Source organism: Tympanuchus pallidicinctus, unplaced genomic scaffold (genome assembly GCF_026119805.1).
Source record: "Tympanuchus pallidicinctus isolate F22 unplaced genomic scaffold, pur_lepc_1.0 scaffold25, whole genome shotgun sequence".
Lineage (NCBI taxonomy): Eukaryota > Metazoa > Chordata > Aves > Galliformes > Phasianidae > Tympanuchus > Tympanuchus pallidicinctus.
Window position 1 is genome coordinate 3,373,806 of NW_026294742.1, and position 24,124 is coordinate 3,397,929.

General features: G+C 48.8%; 1 protein-coding gene across 5 annotated transcripts; it reads right to left on the reverse strand.

The window, feature by feature from the left end:
* Positions 1-192: 192 nt before the first annotated feature.
* Positions 193-23,507, reverse strand: PLA2G1B (phospholipase A2 group IB). 5 transcript variants are annotated; one of them, XM_052689890.1, is made up of 4 exons: positions 12,653-12,746; positions 1,276-1,435; positions 717-838; positions 193-353 (listed from the first exon to the last, which is right to left on the reverse strand). In XM_052689890.1, the coding sequence occupies exons 1-4, from the start codon at positions 12,684-12,686 to the stop codon at positions 232-234; spliced, it is 438 nt and encodes a 145-aa protein (XP_052545850.1). In that variant the 5' UTR covers positions 12,687-12,746; the 3' UTR covers positions 193-231. The 5 variants fall into 5 exon arrangements, 4 of the variants coding, with proteins under 4 accessions (XP_052545850.1, XP_052545849.1, XP_052545851.1 ...); XM_052689889.1 differs by lacking the exon at positions 12,653-12,746 and adding an exon at positions 1,515-1,702; XM_052689891.1 differs by lacking the exons at positions 193-353; positions 717-838; positions 1,276-1,435 and adding exons at positions 11,012-11,136; positions 11,527-11,654; positions 12,412-12,571.
* Positions 23,508-24,124: the final 617 nt, after the last annotated feature.

Genomic DNA, 24,124 nt, shown 5'->3' on the forward strand with positions numbered 1-24,124 from the left:
GCGACACCACGCGCCCGCCATCCGCGCCTCCTCCTGACCCCGCGCCCGCCGCCGCTCCGGGCCAATCAAAGGACGCGGGTGGTGGAAGGGGCGGGGCTTCGCGCCAACCCGCCCCCTGTCTCCCTCCCTCCCCGCCTTTCTCCTTCCCTCCCCGTCTCGAGGCCGCGGCGCAGCACGGAGCGGCTGGGTGCGTGTGGTGCGAGGCTTTTATTGGCGGCAGCCGCGCTGCATTTAACTGCAGTATTTGGTCTTGTCCAGGTGGAGGTGAGCGCTGTTATACGGTGCCTTGGCGAAGCACATGGCGGCCGTGCGGTCGCAGTTACAGACGAGCAACTCGCACTCGTTGTTGGCACCTGGAGGGAAAGGTGGGCTGTCAGAGCTCGGCGCGGTGCCCTGCCACGCGTTGCCCCATCTCGGCGCGAGGCCCCGGCTGCAGACAGGCCGCTCCTCCCATCTGAGGTTCTCTGCCGTCGTACAGCAGCTGTGTGGCACAGCTGTGCTGTGCTCCCCACTGAGCCCACAGCTCTTGTCTGCACCCCCAAGGATGAGTTTCCTGCTGTTCTGCACACCTTGAAAGCAGCATCACTGTGGCACTGCACCTGGCAGGGCCTCCCGCTGCACATCCCTCCCGCCCCCAAAGCCACGCAGCCACATGCTTTCCAGACAGGGAAGACACAGTGACACAGAGCACAGCAGGGACTCGAGGCAGGACGTACTGCTACACGTGATCGCATTGTTCTTGCAAGAGTATTTGTATGTCTTTGTGTAGGGGGTATCATTGGAGGCGGCACACACCGACTTTGCCTTGGTGTAGCATTCATCGTGTGTTTGACAGCACCTGGGAACACAGAGGAAAAGGTGAGAAGATGTTGAAACGCAAACTCAGCTGACTTGTAGGCTGTGTAAGTGTGTGACCATTCGTCAGTAGATTTTGACAAGGCACTGAACACAAGAATCACCAAACCCTTCAAATATTCAGTGACAGCTGAGAGCTCAAAGGACCTTAAAGGGCCTCACCTCATAGAGTATCCTGACCACAAGGACCACCAAGTCCAGCTCCTCCCCTGCCAGCCCACGCTCCATGAGGTGCCTGCTACGTGCATGCTTACTGCAGCAGCTCTCAGGACAGCAAAATGCATCATTTACCCTGCGTCCCCATCAGTGCCTGGTGCCTGCGGAGCACCTGTCTGCAGACAGGGCTGAGGAGAAGCCAGCATGCAGAACCACAAAAGCAGAACCAAGCAAAGAGGTTTATAACAGCAGAGTTGTAGAAACCTGTCCAGTTCATCCACGGGTGTCCCACTGCCTCCGTAGCCGCAGTAGCAGCCGTAGTCATTAAACTCGAGCAGAGGGTTGCTGTCTGGGATGGTGCATTTGATCATGCTGCGGAACTCCCATAATGCACGAGGTGAGACTGCAGCGATGGCAGCCACCGCTGAGGAGAAGCACAAAGGTTAGCGCTGGGTGTGCAGGCAGCACCGGGGTGCTGAGAGGGGCACGCGCTGCCTACGCACCCGACAGCAAGAACAGCACGCCAAGAGCCTTCATTCTTGTGGGGTCTGACGAGGAGATTGCTGCTGGAGGAAACGCAGCTCTTTATACTGCGAGCTCACCTTGAAATGGAAGCGAGAGGCACACACCAGTGTTTGTATTATCTAACAGATTTCTCCTATCAGAAGCTTCAGGCAACAGGTTGTGGCTCAAGTGCTGAAGGCCAGTGGAAGCCAGCAGGGCAAACATTTGTATTCTAGGTTTTCCTACTAATATTTTTTTGTGCTAGTATTAAGAGCCAGTCTGAAAGGTAAGCATATTTTCAAGGGTTCTCTGCTGAAAAATACAGAGGTGCAGTATTTACATTGGAAATTGCTGGCATGCTAATATCCGTCCTGCTAGTGGTGACGTGCTCTTCATATGGTATCCCTCTTACACTAATCCCATACCTCTCCGCAGATTCACCTGGTCTGATTTAGGAAGAAGTTGTTAATTCATCCAAAATGATCATCTGGCATGAGCTGAACTGAAAAAACCTAATATATTATTTACTTTGAAAGTATATAGGAGAAAGGAGAGGAGATTTGACTGGATAGAAGGAAGAAGTTTTTTACAGTGAGGGTGGTAAAGAACAGCCACAGATAATCCAGAGAGGTGGTGGTGCCCCTGTCCCTGCAGACACCCAAGGTCGGGGAAGGGGCTCTGCGCACTGATGGAGCTGTGGGTGTCTCCATTCATTGTACAGAAGTGGGACCACACAGTCTCTAAAGGTCTCTTCCAAAAGTGAAGATTCTCAGAGGTCCTCCTGGGCGAGAACGAGGAGCAAAGCAACCTGGAGAGCCTCTGAAATTTCTTGGGAATATTTTCATCACAAACAACCACAACGACAAAAGAAGGTGTGAATGCAACAAAGCCAGGGGAGTTTGAAACCAGAGATTGTACCTGAGTACCTGGGATGCAGTCAGTTCCCTGTTTTCCATCTTGGCTGTGCAGATTTGGCCAACTGCCCCCATAACTGCTGAAACCATCTCACACCATCACCAGGTGAATGATAACGTCGCAAACAAAAATAACTACAGATAATTTAACTTCAGGTACAAGCAGGTGGCACGGTACCCATCCTCCTGGCAAGGCCACATGGCTTGGCTGAAACAAGAACTGCTGACTGTTTGTACCTGACCTCGGGGGAGGTGTGCTGGAAATGAACTGTCCTTAGGAGGAGTTTCCATGAACACAGCACACTTCAGTAGCTCAGGCAGCAGTTTCTCCATCACCAAAGCAGCACCCAGTTAGGCATCTCTCACAAGCTGAGTCTCTGGGATTCCCCACGCACGGATTAACTAAGGCCAAACAGGTGCTGAGTTGCAGGCTCAAGATTCCTATGTCCTCGCAGTGAGCACACTGAGCAAACGTTGCAGGCTGAGGTAGAGGAGCCAGTGCTTCAGCTTGCTTGGGAAAAAAACAGCTTGATCTTCTGACACGGATCAAGCTGCTGCCTTTCCCTTCAATATCTAAGTGTTCTCTTTCTCCTTTGCTACTTTGGCCACCTTTACTCTTTTTAAATATTTCATTTCTCTCTTCATTTATTGATGATCCTCAGGACTCTGCCGTTCCTTCTTCCCCATTTCTCAGTGTCATTTTTTATGGATGTTGCCAAGAGAACCTTGAATAAACTGGCCTTGCTAAGTCACAAATCAAAAATACTATCATATCTGGGATTTAAACAAGGAGATCACTCGGTGTGAGAATGTGGGAATTCAAGATAGAATATTCAGAGCAGAACTGTAGAATAAGATAACAGATGAACAAAAAAGAATGCTGACTACAAAGGATACCTCCAGGAGACTAAGGCTAGAGTCAAATGAGACGCTTGATTGCTGCTTGATAACTACCCTGAGTGGAGGCAGAGCGCGTGGCTAGGAGCAACTCATGGCTCTGGTTGGATAAGCACCTGCATGCATGGGTAAGGAGAGAGCAGGGGAGCCTGTGCGGAATGTTTTCTTGACCTGTAAGTGGGGGTGGGAAAGTTACAGGAGGAATCTTGGAAATCTATAAAAAGGATGTTAGAACCTGCAGTATATTGTTTGGATTGTTCACATCTCAGTCCATGCCTTCAGACACTGCCAATGGTGCCCCTGTGGGGCAAAAATCAAGCCAAGGCTGAACGAGTCCCATCCAGCAGCATTGTGTGACTGAATCATTGGAGGATTATTCTGCACACCCATCATCGACCTGCAGGACAGAAGTTGAGCAGTCAGAACCATGGAGAAGTCACTAATGTGAAGGAGCAACAAGTAAACTGTCAAGTATTACAGAGAATTTTCAAGTCTCAGAATCTACCTGTATCTACCTCAGCTTTAGTTACTTTTCTTGATTGGGTAAGAAGAAATGCCCGAGTTTCTGATAACTGGTTCCTTTGACTGGGAGGTCTGGGACAAAATGGACACAAAACCTTGGGACATTACCACTATTGCAGACAAGATTGCTGATAAGCGTTTACCTTTTTTGCATTAAGCATCAGAAACGCTCAAATAAATCCAGAAAGAAAAGGCAAACTCTTCAGACCGCTCCCCATTGCCCTCCGCACGGCCTCTGCCTCCACCTTGTCATTTAGTTAAAGACAAGGATGGCGTGGAACCAGAAGATCCTTTTGATGATGGTCCAATAGATCTGGAGGACAGATCGGACCCTTTCCCTCCTGATGACAGTTTGAAGGGGCTGAGAAGGAAAAATTCTGTCCCTCGTACAGCTTACTATGGTGCTTTAGAGCAATGCAAAAGAGAGGTGATATCATGGGGTGATACTGATACATCACAAACCTTTCCTGTGGTGTATCAGCAAATCAGCCTGCACTGCCATACTGGACCCAAAGTTGCCTCCATGGCCCACCCTCATGGAGGAGGTGCTGCTCCTTGGCCTCAAGGACCACAAGGGTTGTGCAAATTACTCTCATACCATTCAGCCACAAGCCCTCAAAATAGTACCCCGTGTGCAGACATTAAATGATCTGCAAAAATTACTAGGAACCATCACTTTTGGGTATTACTACTCAAGAGCTACACCCTCTATTCCAGCTGCTTAAAGGAGACCCAGATCTAACTTCTAAACAACACAATACTGGAACTACTCCAATGCTTAGCTCTGTAATAACATCCCTACAACATCTATACAGTCGTTGTGTTTGTTTATCTCTTCTGGTATCTCTTACAATAATATCAAACTCTTACCAACCATACAGCTCGTTATGTCAGTGGGAAACCTCAAGGAAAGATCCTTTCATCATCCTCAAATGGATATTCTTCCCACATACATTTTCAAAAACCATCCCAAGTGGAGTTGTTTGCAATGCGAATACAGTGAGGTCAATACAGTCTACAAACTTTGCAAGTTTCTGACCCTGATTGCATCTATATCCCCACTGCTGAAAAGATTCAGATTGGATGCTTGTGCATCTGCTCACTTTACAAGCTGTTATGGCTGATTATATTGGACAAATCTCCACTCATCCCCCAAAACTTCAGTTACTGCATAATTTGAGTGATCTGTCCCTTAGTGCAAACATTTGATTTCGCATGTTCCACTGCCTGATGTTGTTGAGATGGCTCTGGTAAGACACATCGAGCAGTGGTTCTCTGCAATACGACTGCTACCTGATGGCAGTCAGATGTGCACGTTGTCGATGGATCACCTCAAATTGTAGGACTTGCTGCAGTGGCTCTTCAAATTCAAAGCTTTTCAAATTTCTGCAGAACAAAACCTTGATATAACAACTGACTTTGTACGTTACAGGTACCCTTCAGTGGACTGAAAGATCTTTCTTTAAGTTAACAACCCTGCCTCGTGTGCTCAGCTCAAGAGAGTTTTGTGTTATATCTCTCACTGTAGTCTTCCTTATTTTATTTTGTTTATTTTATTTACCTTATTTTATTATTTATTGTATTTTCGATCACACACTGAGTTATAATGGTCTGTTAACCGAGGGCAACTGTAAGGCTGATCAAGCCACAGTCGCCTTTGCTACCCCTCAATTATTTCAACAAGAGTGACTCTCCCATCCATTTTCCAGCAGGACAGGAGAGTCTCACAAAAACAATTCCAAGTGACAGTGGATCAGGCCTATGACATTATTCTAACATGCTCTGACTGCCAAGCAATTGGCCCTCTGCCTCAAATAGGAACAAATCCCCATGGCACAGCACCTCTTCAAATCTGGCAATTGGATGTCACTCACGTTGAAGAATTTGGCCATCTAAAATACGTGCATTTAACAGTAGATACTTCTTCTTCTTACACGTTTACCATAGTGCATACAGGCAAATGCCATCACAGTGCAAATAAATACTGGTTATCTGCTTACGCTGCTATGGGGATCCCACACACAGTAAAAATGGATAATGGCCCTGCATGTAGTTCCAGGGCCCCTCAAATTTTGCTTCAATAATTGGGGGTTAGACATGTTAAAGGCATTCTTCATTCTCCCACTGGACAAGCTATCATTGAATGTGCTCATCAAACACTGAAATGTACTCTTAATAAAGAACAAAGGGGGAATACGGGAGATGCACTGCAAGAGGTAAGTAAGGCTTTGCTTGTGCTGAATCTTTTGAATCCCAATCATACAGATACAACTCGAGTAGACGACCATTTTGGGGCCTCCCCAGTGCTCAAGGAATGACTGATGGTTAATATTAAGAATATGGCCACAGGGCATTGAGAATATCCTTTACCATTAATAACTTGAGGTCATGGACATGCTTGTGTTTCCACAGAGTCTGGCCCTAGGTGGATTCCAGAGCAATATATTCGGCCTCATCTTGAGGCAGAAAATAGCATCCAGCCCTCAGAATGACTGGGGTTGTGTGTTTCTTACCTATTGGTATTGTTTTGCAATTTGTTGTATGGCAGATAACTCATAGATGCCATACTGAGTGGTACAGAATGGCTGGATTATCCATGACACTGGCAATGGAATGACAAAAGTGGGTGATTTTCCTGTGTTACCGATTCAGCCTCAAGAATTAGAATTCTTAGGCACTATCTAAGCTGCTGTGTGCTTCTTCCTCAATTTTAGTAGTGGATCAAATGTGAATTGACCAGGATTCGATGCTGTCAGTGCTGGGATCTGTGGGAATAGCTCTTTTTGGGGTAATTTCACCGCCCCGTTATCAGTAACACCCGGTCATGATGCTATTAGCCTGCCAGTTAACCTCTTCTTAATTTGCAAAAGGAATCCCCAGGCAAAGCTAACAGAGGACTCTACTGTAGAACAGTCAACTCTCTTTCATCTCACTAATCAGAATTTTAAAAGTATGACCATGCATCACTGGATACGAAGGCGCACGCTCTCTTACTCGACTCAACCTGTGATTCTAATACAGAATTCTGGAGTCCCACCCAACAAAGTTTTGGTTTCACCGGTCCCTTCAATTGGCAGCTGTGTCAGGGGCCTTCAGGCTCCTGACGGAAGGATTCCAGATGGAACAAAGTATTCCAATAGTTTTAAAGGAACTGATATTTGTGGCTGCAGCAGCAAATGTTTTGTAGAGAGAGCTGGCCTTCGTAGTTTATCTCATTTTTTGCAAAGACTTGTTTTGCAAGCAGGTGTTCCACTTGGGCTCTGTATCATGCACTGGCAGATATGGTGTGCAAATGGAAAAAAACCTGCAGCTGCTGGGGAAAATAAAAGCAGGAGAGACGCTGTGGTGGGTGAGAGAGGAGAAGAGCGCTTTGAAGCAGGGGACGCCCCGCTCGCACTGCCTGTCGCATCCACCACTGGCACGTTCCTTCTCTCTTCTTTCCAGTGGCTCACCATCTCTCAAGGTTGGTAAGTAATAACGCACTAGCTCAGGGAGTTTCTGCTTCCCACTTATGGGGATTATGTAAAATGGATGTGTGTGTGTGTGTGCGTGTGCTGAATAAAACTCATAATCCTCTGTGCTACTCTCAGTGCAGTTTGCTTGCCTTTGCTCCTGTCTCTCAGATCTAAATGTACCCTGGAACAACACTGCTAAGGCTTTGGGCACACTCACCAAGTTAGGATGTCAGCTGGCTAAGGAGAGCAGTGCCACAGGTGATGCTCTGAAGGCTTGCCCACTGATGTTGGTTCTGTCCAACATGCAACTCAACGAAATTGCGTGGCCGTTGATTTTCTGTTATCAACCCAAGGGCGCGGCTGTGAGGGTTTTAAAAGCGTGCTGTATGAATCTTAGTGGTCATTCACAAACACATCAGTGTACAGAAGTTGAAGATTCTCAGTTACAGGTACGCACAGAATGGAACATTCTGGATTCTCTTCCAGGTTGTAGGAATTTGGGCCATGGGCCAAACGTGTCCATTCTTTCTTAATGGGTCTAACAGCATTTCTTGCCATTATGCTGTGCTTGCCTTGTCTCTTCTTGCTTTCAGTGTGTTGTCAATTGAAGCCTTGATCGAGTCATGATAACATAAATGCCTACAACAACGCTGTTACAAAGCATTGCACAAAATGAAGGAAAAAGCTCTAAGTCAAGCAATCAAGATGCCATTTATTATAAGGCATGATTATATTATTAACGTGACTAGTGCCATTACTATGTAGCATGCTAATAGTTTGCTAATAAACAAAAAAGGGGGAAATGTGGAAATCTAACACAGAATAATCAGAGCAGAAAATGTAGAATAAATAACAGAGGAATGCTGAGAACAAGGGACATCTCCAGGAGACAAAAACAAGAGGCAAGTGAGCTGAGCAGTCGCTGCATGATAAGGATCCACCTAACATAGGAGCACTTCTGGGACATTCTGCTATTCCCCTGTCAAAAGATTATTAGGGAGAGAGGGAGGAAAAAACGCTCACAGAATGGTTTTGCTTAACCAACAAAACCATCCCCGTGCTGGGGCTTGCAGGTGGAGCACGAGGAGCTGTGCTAAGTGATCAGGGATGCACAGTGGCAGTGCTGACACTGACTTCAGCAACCATAAGTTCCAGACCTGACAAAGAGTCAAAGAAATATTTTGGATGAAGTGGGAAGTTTGCCATAACCTTCACTGGACTTGTTTTCCATATACGAAACGCTGTGGCAGCAAAAGAGGCTCCAGGAATGTTGGGTTCCTCATAAACACCACCTTTGTCATTCTAAGGAACATTCCCACTCAACAGATGCATGCTTTTTACATCTTTTATTTTCTGGGGCAGCCAGCAGGAGCCAACACGATGGCCAACAGGCACACAGGGCATGCAACACAAACAAGAGCATTGGGTTTGGAAGGATGAGACCAGCACGGATTCTCAGCCCTTTGATCACTCTAGAAGTCACACTGTGACGTTCAGAAAGTCACTCAGCCTCTCTGCACGTGCTTTCCATAATGTAACAGGTGCGATACCTGACCCATACTTTTCTACAACGCATTCGGAGAAAAAGCATGAATCAGACAGCAGGTAAATAGTACTGCTATGCTGTTCCAGATCTTTCCTTTTTTCCTTTTGTTTTCTTCCAGAAACAAACTTGCTACAGGAAGGTGGAAGGTAGAGCTCAGCCAGCTGGGCTTTAAAACCACTGTTCCAGATACAGATGTTTCCTGCAGGACTGTGTGCAGACCCCAGTCCTCTCCCTTCCCTAACTAACAAAAAGTACCTCGTTACCACAGTCTGTATTTTTCCCCCTCCTTCACTACTAAGCACCGTAAGAGGAAAAGTTGAGCCTGAGTGGAAGAATAAAAGTGGAAACGCGTAGTATAGGTCTGCAGACAGAAACAGAAACACAGTCATTACCCTGAGCATAGTTGTTTGCTTTCTGTATGCGTTGTCTCAGCTGGCATATCTTCTCCTTTAACGCTGCAATGCCCATATGGTTGGAGCAATTCAATGTCCCTGCAGAGTCCAGCAAATCTTGGCCTAGAAAACAGTAAAGAAGAGGAAGATAAGAGGCTGAGTTCACTTCAGCAATACAAACCCAAGTAGTGCCTCCAGCATGCCGCATGCCAGCTGTAGTGGCTGTGGTGCTGCACGTGGTTCCAGAGCTCCCATGCTTAACAGGCACAGGGATGTCTGTTTTTCCAGTTAGTGCTTCTGTTCTTGGAACAGAAACACCCACTGGCGTGGCAAAAGATCTTCACTCACTCTTTGTTCTTCCCACCAGGCTGTCAGCCTGAGCAGTCACCACACTGCTGATAGGCTCTGCTTTCCACAGTGTGCCTCAAAGCCCTAAACAGAAACTTTCAACAGTCCTTCAGTCCCCCACAGCCCCACGCCTGCCATTGCCTGGGACTCGAGGCTATGTGAGAAGATTCCGTACATAAGGGTTTGCTGCAAGGGGAGGCTTTTTAAATCTACTCTTCAGTCTTCTGCACCAGCAAATGAGTGTAAATAAGAAACATGATCAAGGACTGAAAGATACGCGTAGACTTACATGGAGTAAGGGATGGGATGAGTTGGTGCTTTCCAATCCACTGAATTTAGGTTAGAACAGCCCAGGTCCTGCTCTGCAGGAGCAGATGCACTTCCACCTCCAGTCTTGTTCCCACTACAGGCAAGGATGCGTTTCTGAAATGCTGCCAGCTGCATCCCAGCTCTCTTCTCTGCTTACAGCCCGGTGTTTCTTCCAGATAGCAAACGTTTGTTGTTTCTACGATGGATTTGTCATTAATCACCACAAAGGGGTTGCAGTAACACTCGCACTTAGGACCTGCACTGCTCTACAATGACCACCGAATCAAAGTCAGTCTAAGACAGGGGGGCTCTTATTGCACTCCCACCCCAACAAGTTATCCAGCCTAGCTGTGTGATGGGAACACATCCGGGATCCTCCACATTTCTGTGAGCTCAGCGCTTCCAGAACACTCACAGATGTGCACAGCTGAGGGAAATAGGAAATGAACATTGCCACAGAGGCAGGACTCAGTCTGCCCTCACACGGAGTAGCTGCACGCGAGATGCACACACTCAAGTTTTTTGTTTTTTAAGGATGTGATTCGCCATGCTACCCTGTGTCCATTCTAACACCCTCAGAGCCGCAGGGACACACAGCGGCCCTTCGCACGGAGCTGCAGTGCAGGGCGCGCGCAGCAGGACGGGACGCGGCCAGGCGGCCCTCAGAAAGGCGCACAGCCCCTCCCGCCTCAGCCCCGCGCACGGCCGCGGCCCCAGGGACGCGCAGCACCAGGAGGAGCGGCGGGGCCGAGGCCGACCCGCGCAGCACCACCGCCCGCCTTCCGCGCCCTGCCGAGGGCCGGGAACGACGCCGCCTCCGCGAGGAACGGAACGGAACGGCCCGACCGCCGCCTGAGGCGCGGGATAACGGCCTCTCGGGGCGCGACACCACGCGCCCGCCATCCGCGCCTCGCCCTGACCCCGCGCCCGCCGCCGCTCGGGGCCAATCAAAGGACGCGGGTGGTGGAAGGGGCGGGGCTTCGCGCCAACCCGCCCCCTGTCTCCCTCCCTCCCCGCCTTTCTCCTTCCCTCCCCGTCTCGAGGCCGCGGCGCAGCACGGAGCGGCTGGGTGCGTGTGGTGCGAGGCTTTTATTGGCGGCAGCCGCGCTACATTTAACTGCTGCAGTATTTCTTCTTGTCCAGGTAGTGGTGAGCGGGGTCGTACGGTGCCTTGGCGAAGCACATGGCGGCCGTGCGGTCGCAGTTACAGACGAACATCTCGCACTCGTTGTTGGCACCTGAGGGAAAGGTGGGCGGTCAGAGCTCGGCGCGGTGCCCTGCCACGCGTTGCCCCATCTCGGCACTCCGGCCCCGCATCCCTTCCCGAGCTTCCTGCCATCACTCTGTAACCACGAGGCACAGCTGTGCCGTGCTCCCCACTGAGCGCACAGCCCTCGGCTGTCCGAGGCGCCGCAGTCACTCTGTCACTCCGAGGGGAGGATGAGTTTCCCGCTGTTCTGCACACCATGCAGGCAGCCATGATGTCATGTGTGCCAACCATGGTGCTGCACCTGGCAGGGCCTCCTGCTGCACATCCCTCCCGCCCCCAAAGCCATGCAGCCACACGCTTTCCAGGCAGGGAAGACACAGTGACACAGAGCACGGCAGGGACTCGGGGCAGGACGTACTGCTACACGTGATCTCCTCGTTCTTGCAGGAGTACTTGTAGATCTCTGTGTAGGGAGTGTCCAGGATGGAGGCACACACCGTCTTGTTCTCTGCCTCAGAGTAACATTCGTCGTGTGCTTGACAGCACCTGGAAAACATGGAAGAAAAGGTCAGAAGATGAAGATGTTGAAACGCAAACTCAGCTGACTTGTAGGCTGTGTAAGTGTGTGACCATTCGTCAGTAGATTTTGACAAGGCACTGAACACAAGAATCACCAAACCCTTCAACTATTCAGTGACAGCTGAGAGCTCAAAGGACCTTGAAGGGCCTCACCTCATAGAGTATCCTGACCACAAGGACCACCAAGTCCAACTCCTCCCCTGCCAGCCCACGCTCCATGAGGTGCCTGCTACGTGCATGCTTACTGCAGCAGCTCCCAGGACAGCAAAGGGCAGCATTTATCCTGTGTCCCCATCAGTGCCTGAAGAACAGCTGCCAGAACCCACAGCCTTTCGGCTATCATCATGTGGGACCAATGGCTGCTAAGCAACTCAGCATTTTGCAGCTCAGCCCTGAGTGTGTCGATGCTGAAGCTCTGGTTGGTGGGCTCAGGGCTGCCTTTGGGACTGCAGGAACAGCACTGCTGCAAAAGAATTGCTGGAGTATATATGTGGCACAGGCACTACAGAAAGCAATTACCTGGATGGTACTTCATACAGTAATAAGGCACAAAGGTGTGGTACTGTGCCACTGTTTTCCCTTGAAGCCATTTTTGGGAGAATGCTTCATCCTCAGCAAGCAAACAGTTCAGTGAATGTCTGCAGATAGGGCTGAAGAGAAGCCAGCATGCAGAACCACAAAAGCAGAACTAAGGAAAGAGGTTTATAACAGCACTCATACAAACCTGTCCAGTTCATCCACGGGTGTCCCACTGCCTCCCAAGCCGCAGTAGCAGCCGTAGTCATCAAATCTCAGGAAAGGGTGGCTGTCTGGGATGGTGCATTTGATCATGCTGCGGAACTCCCATAATGCACGAGGTGAGACTGCAGCGATGGCAGCCACCGCTGAGGAGAAGCACAAAGGTTAGCGCTGGGTGTGCAGGCAGCAGGCCGGGGTGCTGAGAGGGGCACGCGCTGCCTACGCACCCGACAGCAAGAACAGCACGCCAAGAGCCTTCATTCTTGTGGGGTCTGACGAGGAGATTGCTGCTGGAGGAAACGCAGCTCTTTATACTGCGAGCTCACCTTGAAATGGAAGCGAGGGGCAACCCCTGGCATTTATATTATCTAACAGATTTCTCTTATCAAAGGCTGCAGGCAGCAGATTGTGGCTTTAACTTCTGAAGGGCAGTGGAGTTCAAACTCTGGAAGCCAGCAGGGCAAATAGTTGCTTTCTAGGTTTTACTGCTCAATTCTTTTAACTTCCAAAGTCAGGGAACGGGGCTCTGCGCACTGATGGAGCTGTGGGTGTCTCCATTCATTGTACAGAAGTGGGACCACACAGTCTCTAAAGGTCTCTTCCAAATGTGAAGATTCTCAGAGGTCCTCCTGGGCGAGAACGAGGAGCAAAGCAACCTGGAGAGCCTCTGAAATTTCTTGGGAATATTTTCATCACAAACAACCACAACGACAAAAGAAGGTGTGAATGCAACAAAGCCAGGGGAGTTTGAAACCAGAGATTGTACCTGAGCACCTGGGATGCAGTCAGTTCCCTGTTTTCCATCTTGGCTGTGCAGATTTGGCCAACTGCCCCCATAACTGCTGAAACCATCTCACACCATCACCAGGTGAATGATAACGTCGCAAACAAAAATAACTACAGATAATTTAACTTCAGGTACAAGCAGGTGGCACGGTACCCATCCTCCTGGCAAGGCCACATGGCTTGGCTGAAACAAGAACTGCTGACTGTTTGTACCTGACCTCGGGGGAGGTGTGCTGGAAATGAACTGTCCTTAGGAGGAGTTTCCATGAACACAGCACACTTCAGTAGCTCAGGCAGCAGTTTCTCCATCACCAAAGCAGCACCCAGTTAGGCATCTCTCACAAGCTGAGTCTCTGGGATTCCCCACGCACGGATTAACTAAGGCCAAACAGGTGCTGAGTTGCAGGCTCAAGATTCCTATGTCCTCGCAGTGAGCACACTGAGCAAACGTTGCAGGCTGAGGTAGAGGAGCCAGTGCTTCAGCTTGCTTGGGAAAAAAACAGCTTGATCTTCTGACACGGATCAAGCTGCTGCCTTTCCCTTCAATATCTAAGTGTTCTCTTTCTCCTTTGCTACTTTGGCCACCTTTACTCTTTTTAAATATTTTATTTCTCTCTTCATTTATTGATGATCCTCAGGACTCTGCCGTTCCTTCTTCCCCATTTCTCAGTGCCATTTTTTATGGATGTTGCCAAGAGAACTTCCAATAAACTGGCCTTGCTAAGTCACAAATCAAAAATACTATCATATCTGGGATTTAAACAAGGAGATCACTCGGTGTGAGAATGTGGGAATTCAAGATAGAATATTCAGAGCAGAACTGTAGAATAAGATAACAGATGAACAAAAAAGAATGCTGACTACAAAGGACACCTCCAGGAGACTAAGGCTAGAGTCAAATGAGACGCTTGATTGCTGCTTGATAACTACCCTGAGTGGAGGCAGAGCGCGTGGCTAGGAGCAACTCATGGCTCTGGTTGGATAAGCACCTGCATGCATGGGTAAGGAGAGAGCAGGGGAGCCTGTGCGGAATGTTTTCTTGACCTGTAAGTGGGGGTGGGAAAGTTACAGGAGGAATCTTGGAAATCTATAAAAAGGATGTTAGAACCTGCAGTATATTGTTTGGATTGTTCACATCTCAGTCCATGCCTTCAGACACTGCCAATGGTGCCCCTGTGGGGCAAAAATCAAGCCAAGGCTGAACGAGTCCCATCCAGCAGCATTGTGTGACTGAATCATTGGAGGATTATTCTGCACACCCATCATCGACCTGCAGGACAGAAGTTGAGCAGTCAGAACCATGGAGAAGTCACTAATGTGAAGGAGCAACAAGTAAACTGTCAAGTATTACAGAGAATTTTCAAGTCTCAGAATCTACCTGTATCTACCTCAGCTTTAGTTACTTTTCTTGATTGGGTAAGAAGAAATGCCCGAGTTTCTGATAACTGGTTCCTTTGACTGGGAGGTCTGGGACAAAATGGACACAAAACCTTGGGACATTACCACTATTACAGACAAGATTGCTGATAAGCGTTTACCTTTTTTGCATTAAGCATCAGAAACGCTCAAATAAATCCAGAAAGAAAAGGCAAACTCTTCAGACCGCTCCCCATTGCCCTCCGCACGGCCTCTGCCTCCACCTTGTCATTTAGTTAAAGACAAGGATGGCCTGGAACCAGAAGATCCTTTTGATGATGGTCCAATAGATCTGGAGGACAGATCGGACCCTTTCCCTCCTGATGACAGTTTGAAGGGGCTGAGAAGGAAAAATTCTGTCCCTCGTACAGCTTACTATGGTGCTTTAGAGCAATGCAAAAGAGAGGTGATATCACAGGGTGATACTGATACATCACAAACCTTTCCTGTGGTGTATCACAAATCAGCCTGCACTGCCATACTGGACCCAAAGTTGCCTCCATGGCCCACCCTCATGGAGGAGGTGCTGCTCCTTGGCCTCAAGGACCACAAGGGTTGTGCAAATTACTCTCATACCATTCAGCCACAAGCCCTCAAAATAGTACCCCGTGTGCAGACATTAAATGATCTGCAAAAATTACTAGGAACCATCACTTTTGGGTATTACTACTCAAGAGCTACACCCTCTATTCCAGCTGCTTAAAGGAGACCCAGATCTAACTTCTAAACAACACTTAATACTGGAACTACTCCAATGCTTAGCTCTGTAATAACATCCCTGCAACATCTATACAGTCGTTGTGTTTGTTTATCTCTTCTGGTATCTCTTACAATAATATCAAACTCTTACCAACCATACAGCTCGTTATGTCAGTGGGAAACCTCAAGGAAAGATCCTTTCATCATCCTCAAATGGATATTCTTCCCACATACATTTTCAAAAACCATCCCAAGTGGAGTTGTTTGCAATGCGAATACAGTGAGGTCAACACAGTCTACAAACTTTGCAAGTTTCTGACCCTGATTGCATCTATATCCCCACTGCTGAAAAGATTCAGATTGGATGCTTGTGCATCTGCTCACTTTACAAGCTGTTATGGCTGATTATATTGGACAAATCTCCACTCATCCCCCAAAACTTCAGTTACTGCATAATTTGAGTGATCTGTCCCTTAGTGCAAACATTTGATTTCGCATGTTCCACTGCCTGATGTTGTTGAGATGGCTCTGGTAAGACACATCGAGCAGTGGTTCTCTGCAATACGACTGCTACCTGATGGCAGTCAGATGTGCACGTTGTCGATGGATCACCTCAAATTGTAGGACTTGCTGCAGTGGCTCTTCAAATTCAAAGCTTTTCAAATTTCTGCAGAACAAAACCTTAATATAACAACTGACTTTGTACGTTACAGGTACCCTTCAGTGGACTGAAAGATCTTTCCTTAAGTTAACAACCCTGCCTCGTGTGCTCAGCTCAAGAGAGTTTTGTGTTATATCTCTCACTGTAGTCTTCCTTATTTTATTTTGTTTATTTTATTTACCTTATTTTATTATTTATTGTATTTTCGATCACACACTGAGTTATAATGGTCTGTTAACCGAGGGCAACTGTAAGGCTGATCAAGCCACAGTCGCCTTTGCTACCCCTCAATTATTTCAACAAGAGTGACTCTCCCATCCATTTTCCAGCAGGACAGGAGAGTCTCACAAAAACAATTCCAAGTGACAGTGGATCAGGCCTATGACATTATTCTAACATGCTCTGACTGCCAAGCAATTGTCCCTCTGCCTCAAATAGGAACAAATCCCCATGGCACAACACCTCTTCAAATCTGGCAATTGGATGTCACTCACGTTGAAGAATTTGGCCATCCAAAATACGTGCATTTAACAGTAGATACTTCTTCTTCTTACACGTTTGCCATAGTGCATACAGGCAAATGCCATCACAGTGCAAATAAATACTGGTTATCTGCTTACGCTGCTATGGGGATCCCACACACAGTAAAAATGGATAATGGCCCTGCACGTAGTTCCAGGGCCCCTCAAATTTTGCTTCAAGAATTGGGGGTTAGACATGTTAAAGGCATTCTTCATTCTCCCACTGGACAAGCTATCATTGAATGTGCTCATCAAACACTGAAATGTACTCTTAATAAAGAACAAAGGGGGAATACGGGAGATGCACCGCGAGAGGTAAGTAAGGCTTTGCTTGTGCTGAATCTTTTGAATCCCAATCATACAGATACAACTCGAGTAGACGACCATTTTGGGGCCTCCCCAGTGCTCAAGGAATGACTGATGGTTAATATTGAGAATATGGCCACAGGGCATTGAGAATATCCTTTACCATTAATAACTTGAGGTCATGGACATGCTTGTGTTTCCACAGAGTCTGGCCCTAGGTGGATTCCAGAGCAATATATTCGGCCTCATCTTGAGGCAGAAAATAGCATCCATCCTCAGAATGACTGGGGTTGTGTGTTTCTTACCTATTGGTATTGTTTTGCAATTTGTTGTATGGCAGATAACTCACAGATGCCATACTGAGTGGTACAGAATGGCTGGATTATCCATGACACTGGCAATGGAATGACAAAAGTGGGTGATTTTCCTGTGTTACCGATTCAGCCTCAAGAATTAGAATTCTTAGGCACTATCTAAGCTGCTGTGTGCTTCTTCCTCAATTTTAGTAGTGGATCAAATGTGAATTGACCAGGATTCGATGCTGTCAGTGCTGGGATCTGTGGGAATAGCTCTTTTTGGGGTAATTTCACCGCCCCGTTATCAGTAACACCCGGTCATGATGCTATTAGCCTGCCAGTTAACCTCTTCTTAATTTGCAAAAGGAATCCCCAGGCAAAGCTAACAGAGGACTCTACTGTAGAACAGTCAACTCTCTTTCGTCCCACTAATCAGAATTTTAAAAGTATGACCATGCATCACTGGATACGAAGGCGCACGCTCTCTTACTCGACTCAACCTGCGATTCTAATATAGAATTCTGGAGTCCCATCCAACAAAGTTTTGGTTTCACCGGTCCCTTCAATTGGCAGCTGTGTCAGGGGCCTTCAGGCTCCTGACGGAAGGATTCCAGATGGAACAAAGTATTCCAATAGTTTTAAAGGAACTGATATTTGTGGCTGCAGCAGCAAATGTTTTGTAGAGAGAGCTGGCCTTCGTAGTTTATCTCATTTTTTGCAAAGACTTGTTTTGCAAGCAGGTGTTCCACTTGGGCTCTGTATCATGCACTGGCAGATATGGTGTGCAAATGGAAAAAAACCTGCAGCTGCTGGGGAAAATAAAAGCAGGAGAGACGCTGTGGTGGGTGAGAGAGGAGAAGAGCGCTTTGAAGCAGGGGACGCCCCGCTCGCACTGCCTGTCGCATCCACCACTGGCACGTTCCTTCTCTCTTCTTTCCAGTGGCTCACCATCTCTCAAGGTTGGTAAGTAATAACGCACTAGCTCAGGGAGTTTCTGCTTCCCACTTATGGGGATTATGTAAAATGGATTTGTGTGTGTGTATGTGCGTGTGCTGAATAAAACTCATAATCCTCTGTGCTACTCTCAGTGCAGTTTGCTTGCCTTTGCTCCTGTCTCTCAGATCTAAATGTACCCTGGAACAACACTGCTAAGGCTTTGGGCACACTCACCAAGTTAGGATGTCAGCTGGCTAAGGAGAGCAGTGCCACAGGTGATGCTCTGAAGACTTGCCCACTGATGTTGGTTCTGTCCAGCATGCAACTCAACGAAATTGCGTGGCCGTTGATTTTCTGTTATCAACCCAAGGGCGCGGCTGTGAGGGTTTTAAAAGCGTGCTGTATGAATCTTAGTGGTCATTCACAAACACATCAGTGTACAGAAGTTGAAGATTCTCAGTTACAGGTACGCACAGAATGGAACATTCTGGATTCTCTTCCAGGTTGTAGGAATTTGGGCCATGGGCCAAACGTGTCCATTCTTTCTTAATGGGTCTAACAGCATTTCTTGCCATTATGCTGTGCTTGCCTTGTCTCTTCTTGCTTTCAGTGTGTTGTCAATTGAAGCCTTGATCGAGTCATGATAACATAAATGCCTACAACAACGCTGTTACAAAGCATTGCACAAAATGAAGGAAAAAGCTCTAAGTCAAGCAATCAAGATGCCATTTATTATAAGGCGTGATTATATTATTAACGTGACTAGTGCCATTACTATGTAGCATGCTAATAGTTTGCTAATAAACAAAAAAGGGGGAAATGTGGAAATCTAACACAGAATAATCAGAGCAGAAAACGTAGAATAAATAACAGAGGAATGCTGAGAACAAGGGACACCTCCAGGAGACAAAAACAAGAGTCAAGTGAGCTGAGCAGTCGCTGCATGATAAGGATCCACCTAACATAGGAGCACTTCTGGAACATTCTGCTATTCCCCTGTCAAAAGATTATTAGGGAGAGAGGGAGGAAAAAACACTCACAGAATGGTTTTGCTTAACCAACAAAACCATCCCCACGCTGGGGCTTGCAGGTGGAGCACGAGGAGCTGTGCTAAGTGATCAGGGATGCACAGTGGCAGTGCTGACACTGACTTCAGCAACCATAAGTTCCAGACCTGACAAAGAGTCAAAGAAATATTTTGGATGAAGTGGGAAGTTTGCCATAACCTTCACTGGACTTGTTTTCCATATACGAAACGCTGTGGCAGCAAAAGAGGCTCCAGGAATGTTGGGTTCCTCATAAACACCACCTTTGTCATTCTAAGGGACATTCCCACTCAACAGATGCATGCTTTTTACATCTTTTATTTTCTGGGGCAGCCAGCAGGAGCCAACACGATGGCCAACAGGCACACAGGGCATGCAACACAAACAAGAGCATTGGGTTTGGAAGGATGAGACCAGCACGGATTCTCAGCCCTTTGATCACTCTAGAAGTCACACTGTGACGTTCAGAAAGTCACTCAGCCTCTCTGCACGTGCTTTCCATAATGTAACAGGTGCGATACCTGACCCATACTTTTCTACAACGCATTCGGAGAAAAAGCATGAATCAGACAGCAGGTAAATAGTACTGCTATGCTGTTCCAGATCTTTCCTTTTTTCCTTTTGTTTTCTTCCAGAAACAAACTTGCTACAGGAAGGTGGAAGGTAGAGCTCAGCCAGCTGGGCTTTAAAACCACTGTTCCAGATACAGATGTTTCCTGCAGGACTGTGTGCAGACCCCAGTCCTCTCCCTTCCCTAACTAACAAAAAGTACCTCGTTACCACAGTCTGTATTTTTTCCCCTCCTTCACTACTAAGCACCGTAAGAGGAAAAGTTGAGCCTGAGTGGAAGAATAAAAGTGGAAACGCGTAGTATAGGTCTGCAGACAGAAACAGAAACACAGTCATTACCCTGAGCATAGTTGTTTGCTTTCTGTATGCGTTGTCTCAGCTGGCATATCTTCTCCTTTAACGCTGCAATGCCCATATGGTTGGAGCAATTCAATGTCCCTGCAGAGTCCAGCAAATCTTGGCCTAGAAAACAGTAAAGAAGAGGAAGATAAGAGGCTGAGTTCACTTCAGCAATACAAACCCAAGTAGTGCCTCCAGCATGCCGCATGCCAGCTGTAGTGGCTGTGGTGCTGCACGTGGTTCCAGAGCTCCCATGCTTAACAGGCACAGGGATGTCTGTTTTTCCAGTTAGTGCTTCTGTTCTTGGAACAGAAACACCCACTGGCGTGGCAAAAGATCTTCACTCACTCTTTGTTCTTCCCACCAGGCTGTCAGCCTGAGCAGTCACCACACTGCTGATAGGCTCTGCTTTCCACAGTGTGCCTCAAAGCCCTAAACAGAAACTTTCAACAGTCCTTCAGTCCCCCACAGCCCCACGCCTGCCATTGCCTGGGACTCGAGGCTATGTGAGAAGATTCCGTACATAAGGGTTTGCTGCAAGGGGAGGCTTTTTAAATCTACTCTTCAGTCTTCTGCACCAGCAAATGAGTGTAAATAAGAAACATGATCAAGGACTGAAAGATACGCGTAGACTTACATGGAGTAAGGGATGGGATGAGTTGGTGCTTTCCAATCCACTGAATTTAGGTTAGAACAGCCCAGGTCCTGCTCTGCAGGAGCAGATGCACTTCCACCTCCAGTCTTGTTCCCACTACAGGCAAGGATGCATTTCTGAAATGCTGCCAGCTGCATCCCAGCTCTCTTCTCTGCTTACAGCCCGGTGTTTCTTCCAGATAGCAAAGGTTTGTTGTTTCTACGATGGATTTGTCATTAATCACCACAAAGGGGTTGCAGTAACACTCGCACTTAGGACCTGCACTGCTCTACAATGACCACCGAATCAGTCAGTCTAAGACAGGGGTGCTCTTATTGCACTCCCACCCCAACAAGTTATCCAGCCTAGCTGTGCGATGGGAACACATCCGGGATCCTCCACATTTCTGTGAGCTCAGCGCTTCCAGAACACTCACAGATGTGCACAGCTGAGGGAAATAGGAAATGAACATTGCCACAGAGGCAGGACTCAGTCTGCCCTCACACGGAGTAGCTGCACGCGAGATGCACACACTCAAGTTTTTTGTTTTTTAAAGATGTGATTCGCCATGCTACCCTGTGTCCATTCTAACACCCTCAGAGCCGCAGGGACACACAGCGGCCCTTCGCACGGAGCTGCAGTGCAGGGCGCGCGCAGCAGGACGGGACGCGGCCAGGCGGCCCTCAGAAAGGCGCACAGCCCCTCCCGCCTCAGCCCCGCGCACGGCCGCGGCCCCAGGGACGCGCAGCACCAGGAGGAATAGCGGGGCCAAGGCCGACCCGCGCAGCACCACCGCCCGCGTTCTGCGCCCTGCCGAGGGCCGGGAACGACGCCGCCTCCGCGAGGAACGGAACGGAACGGCCCGACCGCCGCCTGAGGCGCGGGATAACGGCCTCTCGGGGCGCGACACCACGCGCCCGCCATCCGCGCCTCCTCCTGACCCCGCGCCCGCCGCCGCTCGGGCCAATCAAAGGACGCGGGTGGTGGAAGGGGCGGGGCTTCGCGCCAACCCGCCCCCTGTCTCCCTCCCTCCCCGCCTTTCTCCTTCCCTCCCCGTCTCGAGGCCGCGGCGCAGCACGGAGCGGCTGGGTGCGTGTGGTGCGAGGCTTTTATTGGCGGCAGCCGTGCTACATTTAACTGCTGCAGTATTTCTTCTTGTCCAGGTAGTGGTGAGCGGGGTCGTACGGTGCCTTGGCGAAGCACATGGCGGCCGTGCGGTCGCAGTTACAGACGAACATCTCGCACTCGTTGTTGGCACCTGAGGGAAAGGTGGGCGGTCAGAGCTCGGCGTGGTGCCCTGCCACGCGTTGCCCCATCTCGGCACTCCGGCCCCGCATCCCTTCCCGAGCTTCCTGCCATCACTCTGTAACCACGAGGCACAGCTGTGCTGTGCTCCCCACTGAGCGCACAGCCCTCGGCTGTCCGAGGCGCCGCAGTCACTCTGTCACTCCGAGGGGAGGATGAGTTTCCCGCTGTTCTGCACACCATGCAGGCAGCCATGATGTCATGTGTGCCAACCATGGTGCTGCACCTGGCAGGGCCTCCCGCTGCACATCCCTCCCGCCCCCAAAGCCATGCAGCCCCACACTTTCCAGGCAGGGAAGACACAGTGACACAGAGCACGGCAGGGACTCGGGGCAGGACGTACTGCTACATGTGATCTCCTCGTTCTTGCAGGAGTACTTGTAGATCTCTGTGTAGGGAGTGTCCAGGATGGAGGCACACACCGTCTTGTTCTCTGCCTCAGAGTAACATTCGTCGTGTGCTTGACAGCACCTGGAAAACATGGAAGAAAAGGTCAGAAGATGAAGATGTTGAAACGCAAACTCAGCTGACTTGTAGGCTGTGTAAGTGTGTGACCATTCGTCAGTAGATTTTGACAAGGCACTGAACACAAGAATCACCAAACCCTTCAACTATTCAGTGACAGCTGAGAGCTCAAAGGACCTTGAAGGGCCTCACCTTCAAGGTCCAGTATCCTGACCACAAGGACCACCAAGTCCAACTCCTCCCCTGCCAGCCCACGCTCCGTGAGGTGCCTGCTACGTGCATGCTTACTGCAGCAGCTCTCAGGACAGCAAAGGGCAGCATTTATCCTGTGTCCCCATCAGTGCCTGAAGAACAGCTGCCAGAACCCACAGCCTTTCGGCCATCATCATGTGGGACCAATGGCTGCTAAGCAACTCAGCATTTTGCAGCTCAGCCCTGAGTGTGTCGATGCTGAAGCTCTGGTTGGTGGGCTCAGGGCTGCCTTTGGGACTGCAGGAACAGCACTGCTGCAAAAGAATTGCTGGAGTATATATGTGGCACAGGCACTACAGAAAGCAATTACCTGGATGGTACTTCATACAGTAATAAGGCACAAAGGTGTGGTACTGTGCCACTGTTTTCCCTTGAAGCCATTTTTGGGAGAATGCTTCATCCTCAGCAAGCAAACAGTTCAGTGAATGTCTGCAGATAGGGCTGAAGAGAAGCCAGCATGCAGAACCACAAAAGCAGAACTAAGGAAAGAGGTTTATAACAGCACTCATACAAACCTGTCCAGTTCATCCACGGGTGTCCCACTGCCTCCCAGGCCGCAGTAGCAGCCGTAGTCATCAAATCTCAGGAAAGGATGGCTGTCTGGGATGGTGCATTTGATCATGCTGCGGAACTCCCATAATGCACGAGGTGAGACTGCAGCGATGGCAGCCACCGCTGAGGAGAAGCACAAAGGTTAGCGCTGGGTGTGCAGGCAGCAGGCCGGGGTGCTGAGAGGGGCACGCGCTGCCTACGCACCCGACAGCAAGAACAGCACGCCAAGAGCCTTCATTCTTGTGGGGTCTGACGAGGAGATTGCTGCTGGAGGAAACGCAGCTCTTTATACTGCGAGCTCACCTTGAAATGGAAGCGAGGGGCAACCCCTGGCATTTATATTATCTAACAGATTTCTCTTATCAAAGGCTGCAGGCAGCAGATTGTGGCTTTAACTTCTGAAGGGCAGTGGAGTTCAAACTCTGGAAGCCAGCAGGGCAAATAGTTGCTTTCTAGGTTTTACTGCTCAATTCTTTTAACTTCCAAAGTCAGGGAACGGGGCTCTGCGCACTGATGGAGCTGTGGGTGTCTCCATTCATTGTACAGAAGTGGGACCACACCGTCTCTAAAGGTCTCTTCCAAATGTGAAGATTCTCAGAGGTCCTCCTGGGCGAGAACGAGGAGCAAAGCAACCTGGAGAGCCTCTGAAATTTCTTGGGAATATTTTCATCACAAACAACCACAACGACAAAAGAAGGTGTGAATGCAACAAAGCCAGGGGAGTTTGAAACCAGAGATTGTACCCGAGTACCTGGGATGCAGTCAGTTCCCTGTTTTCCATCTTGGCTGTGCAGATTTGGCCAACTGCCCCCATAACTGCTGAAACCATCTCACACCATCACCAGGTGAATGATAACGTCGCAAACAAAAATAACTACAGATAATTTAACTTCAGGTACAAGCAGGTGGCACGGT

Bases quoted from the DNA above. Each gene is read 5' to 3' on its own strand.
- PLA2G1B (XM_052689891.1), bottom strand. From the start codon at position 12,686: ATGAAGGCTCTTGGCGTGCTGTTCTTGCTGTCGG. The intron at 11,655-12,411 runs GTTTGTATGAGT...CATGTTTTCCAG, and splicing joins CCCGTGGATGAACTGGACAG to GTGCTGTCAAGCACACGACG. The intron at 11,137-11,526 runs GTACGTCCTGCC...CCTTTCCCTCAG, and splicing joins CGAGGAGATCACGTGTAGCA to GTGCCAACAACGAGTGCGAG.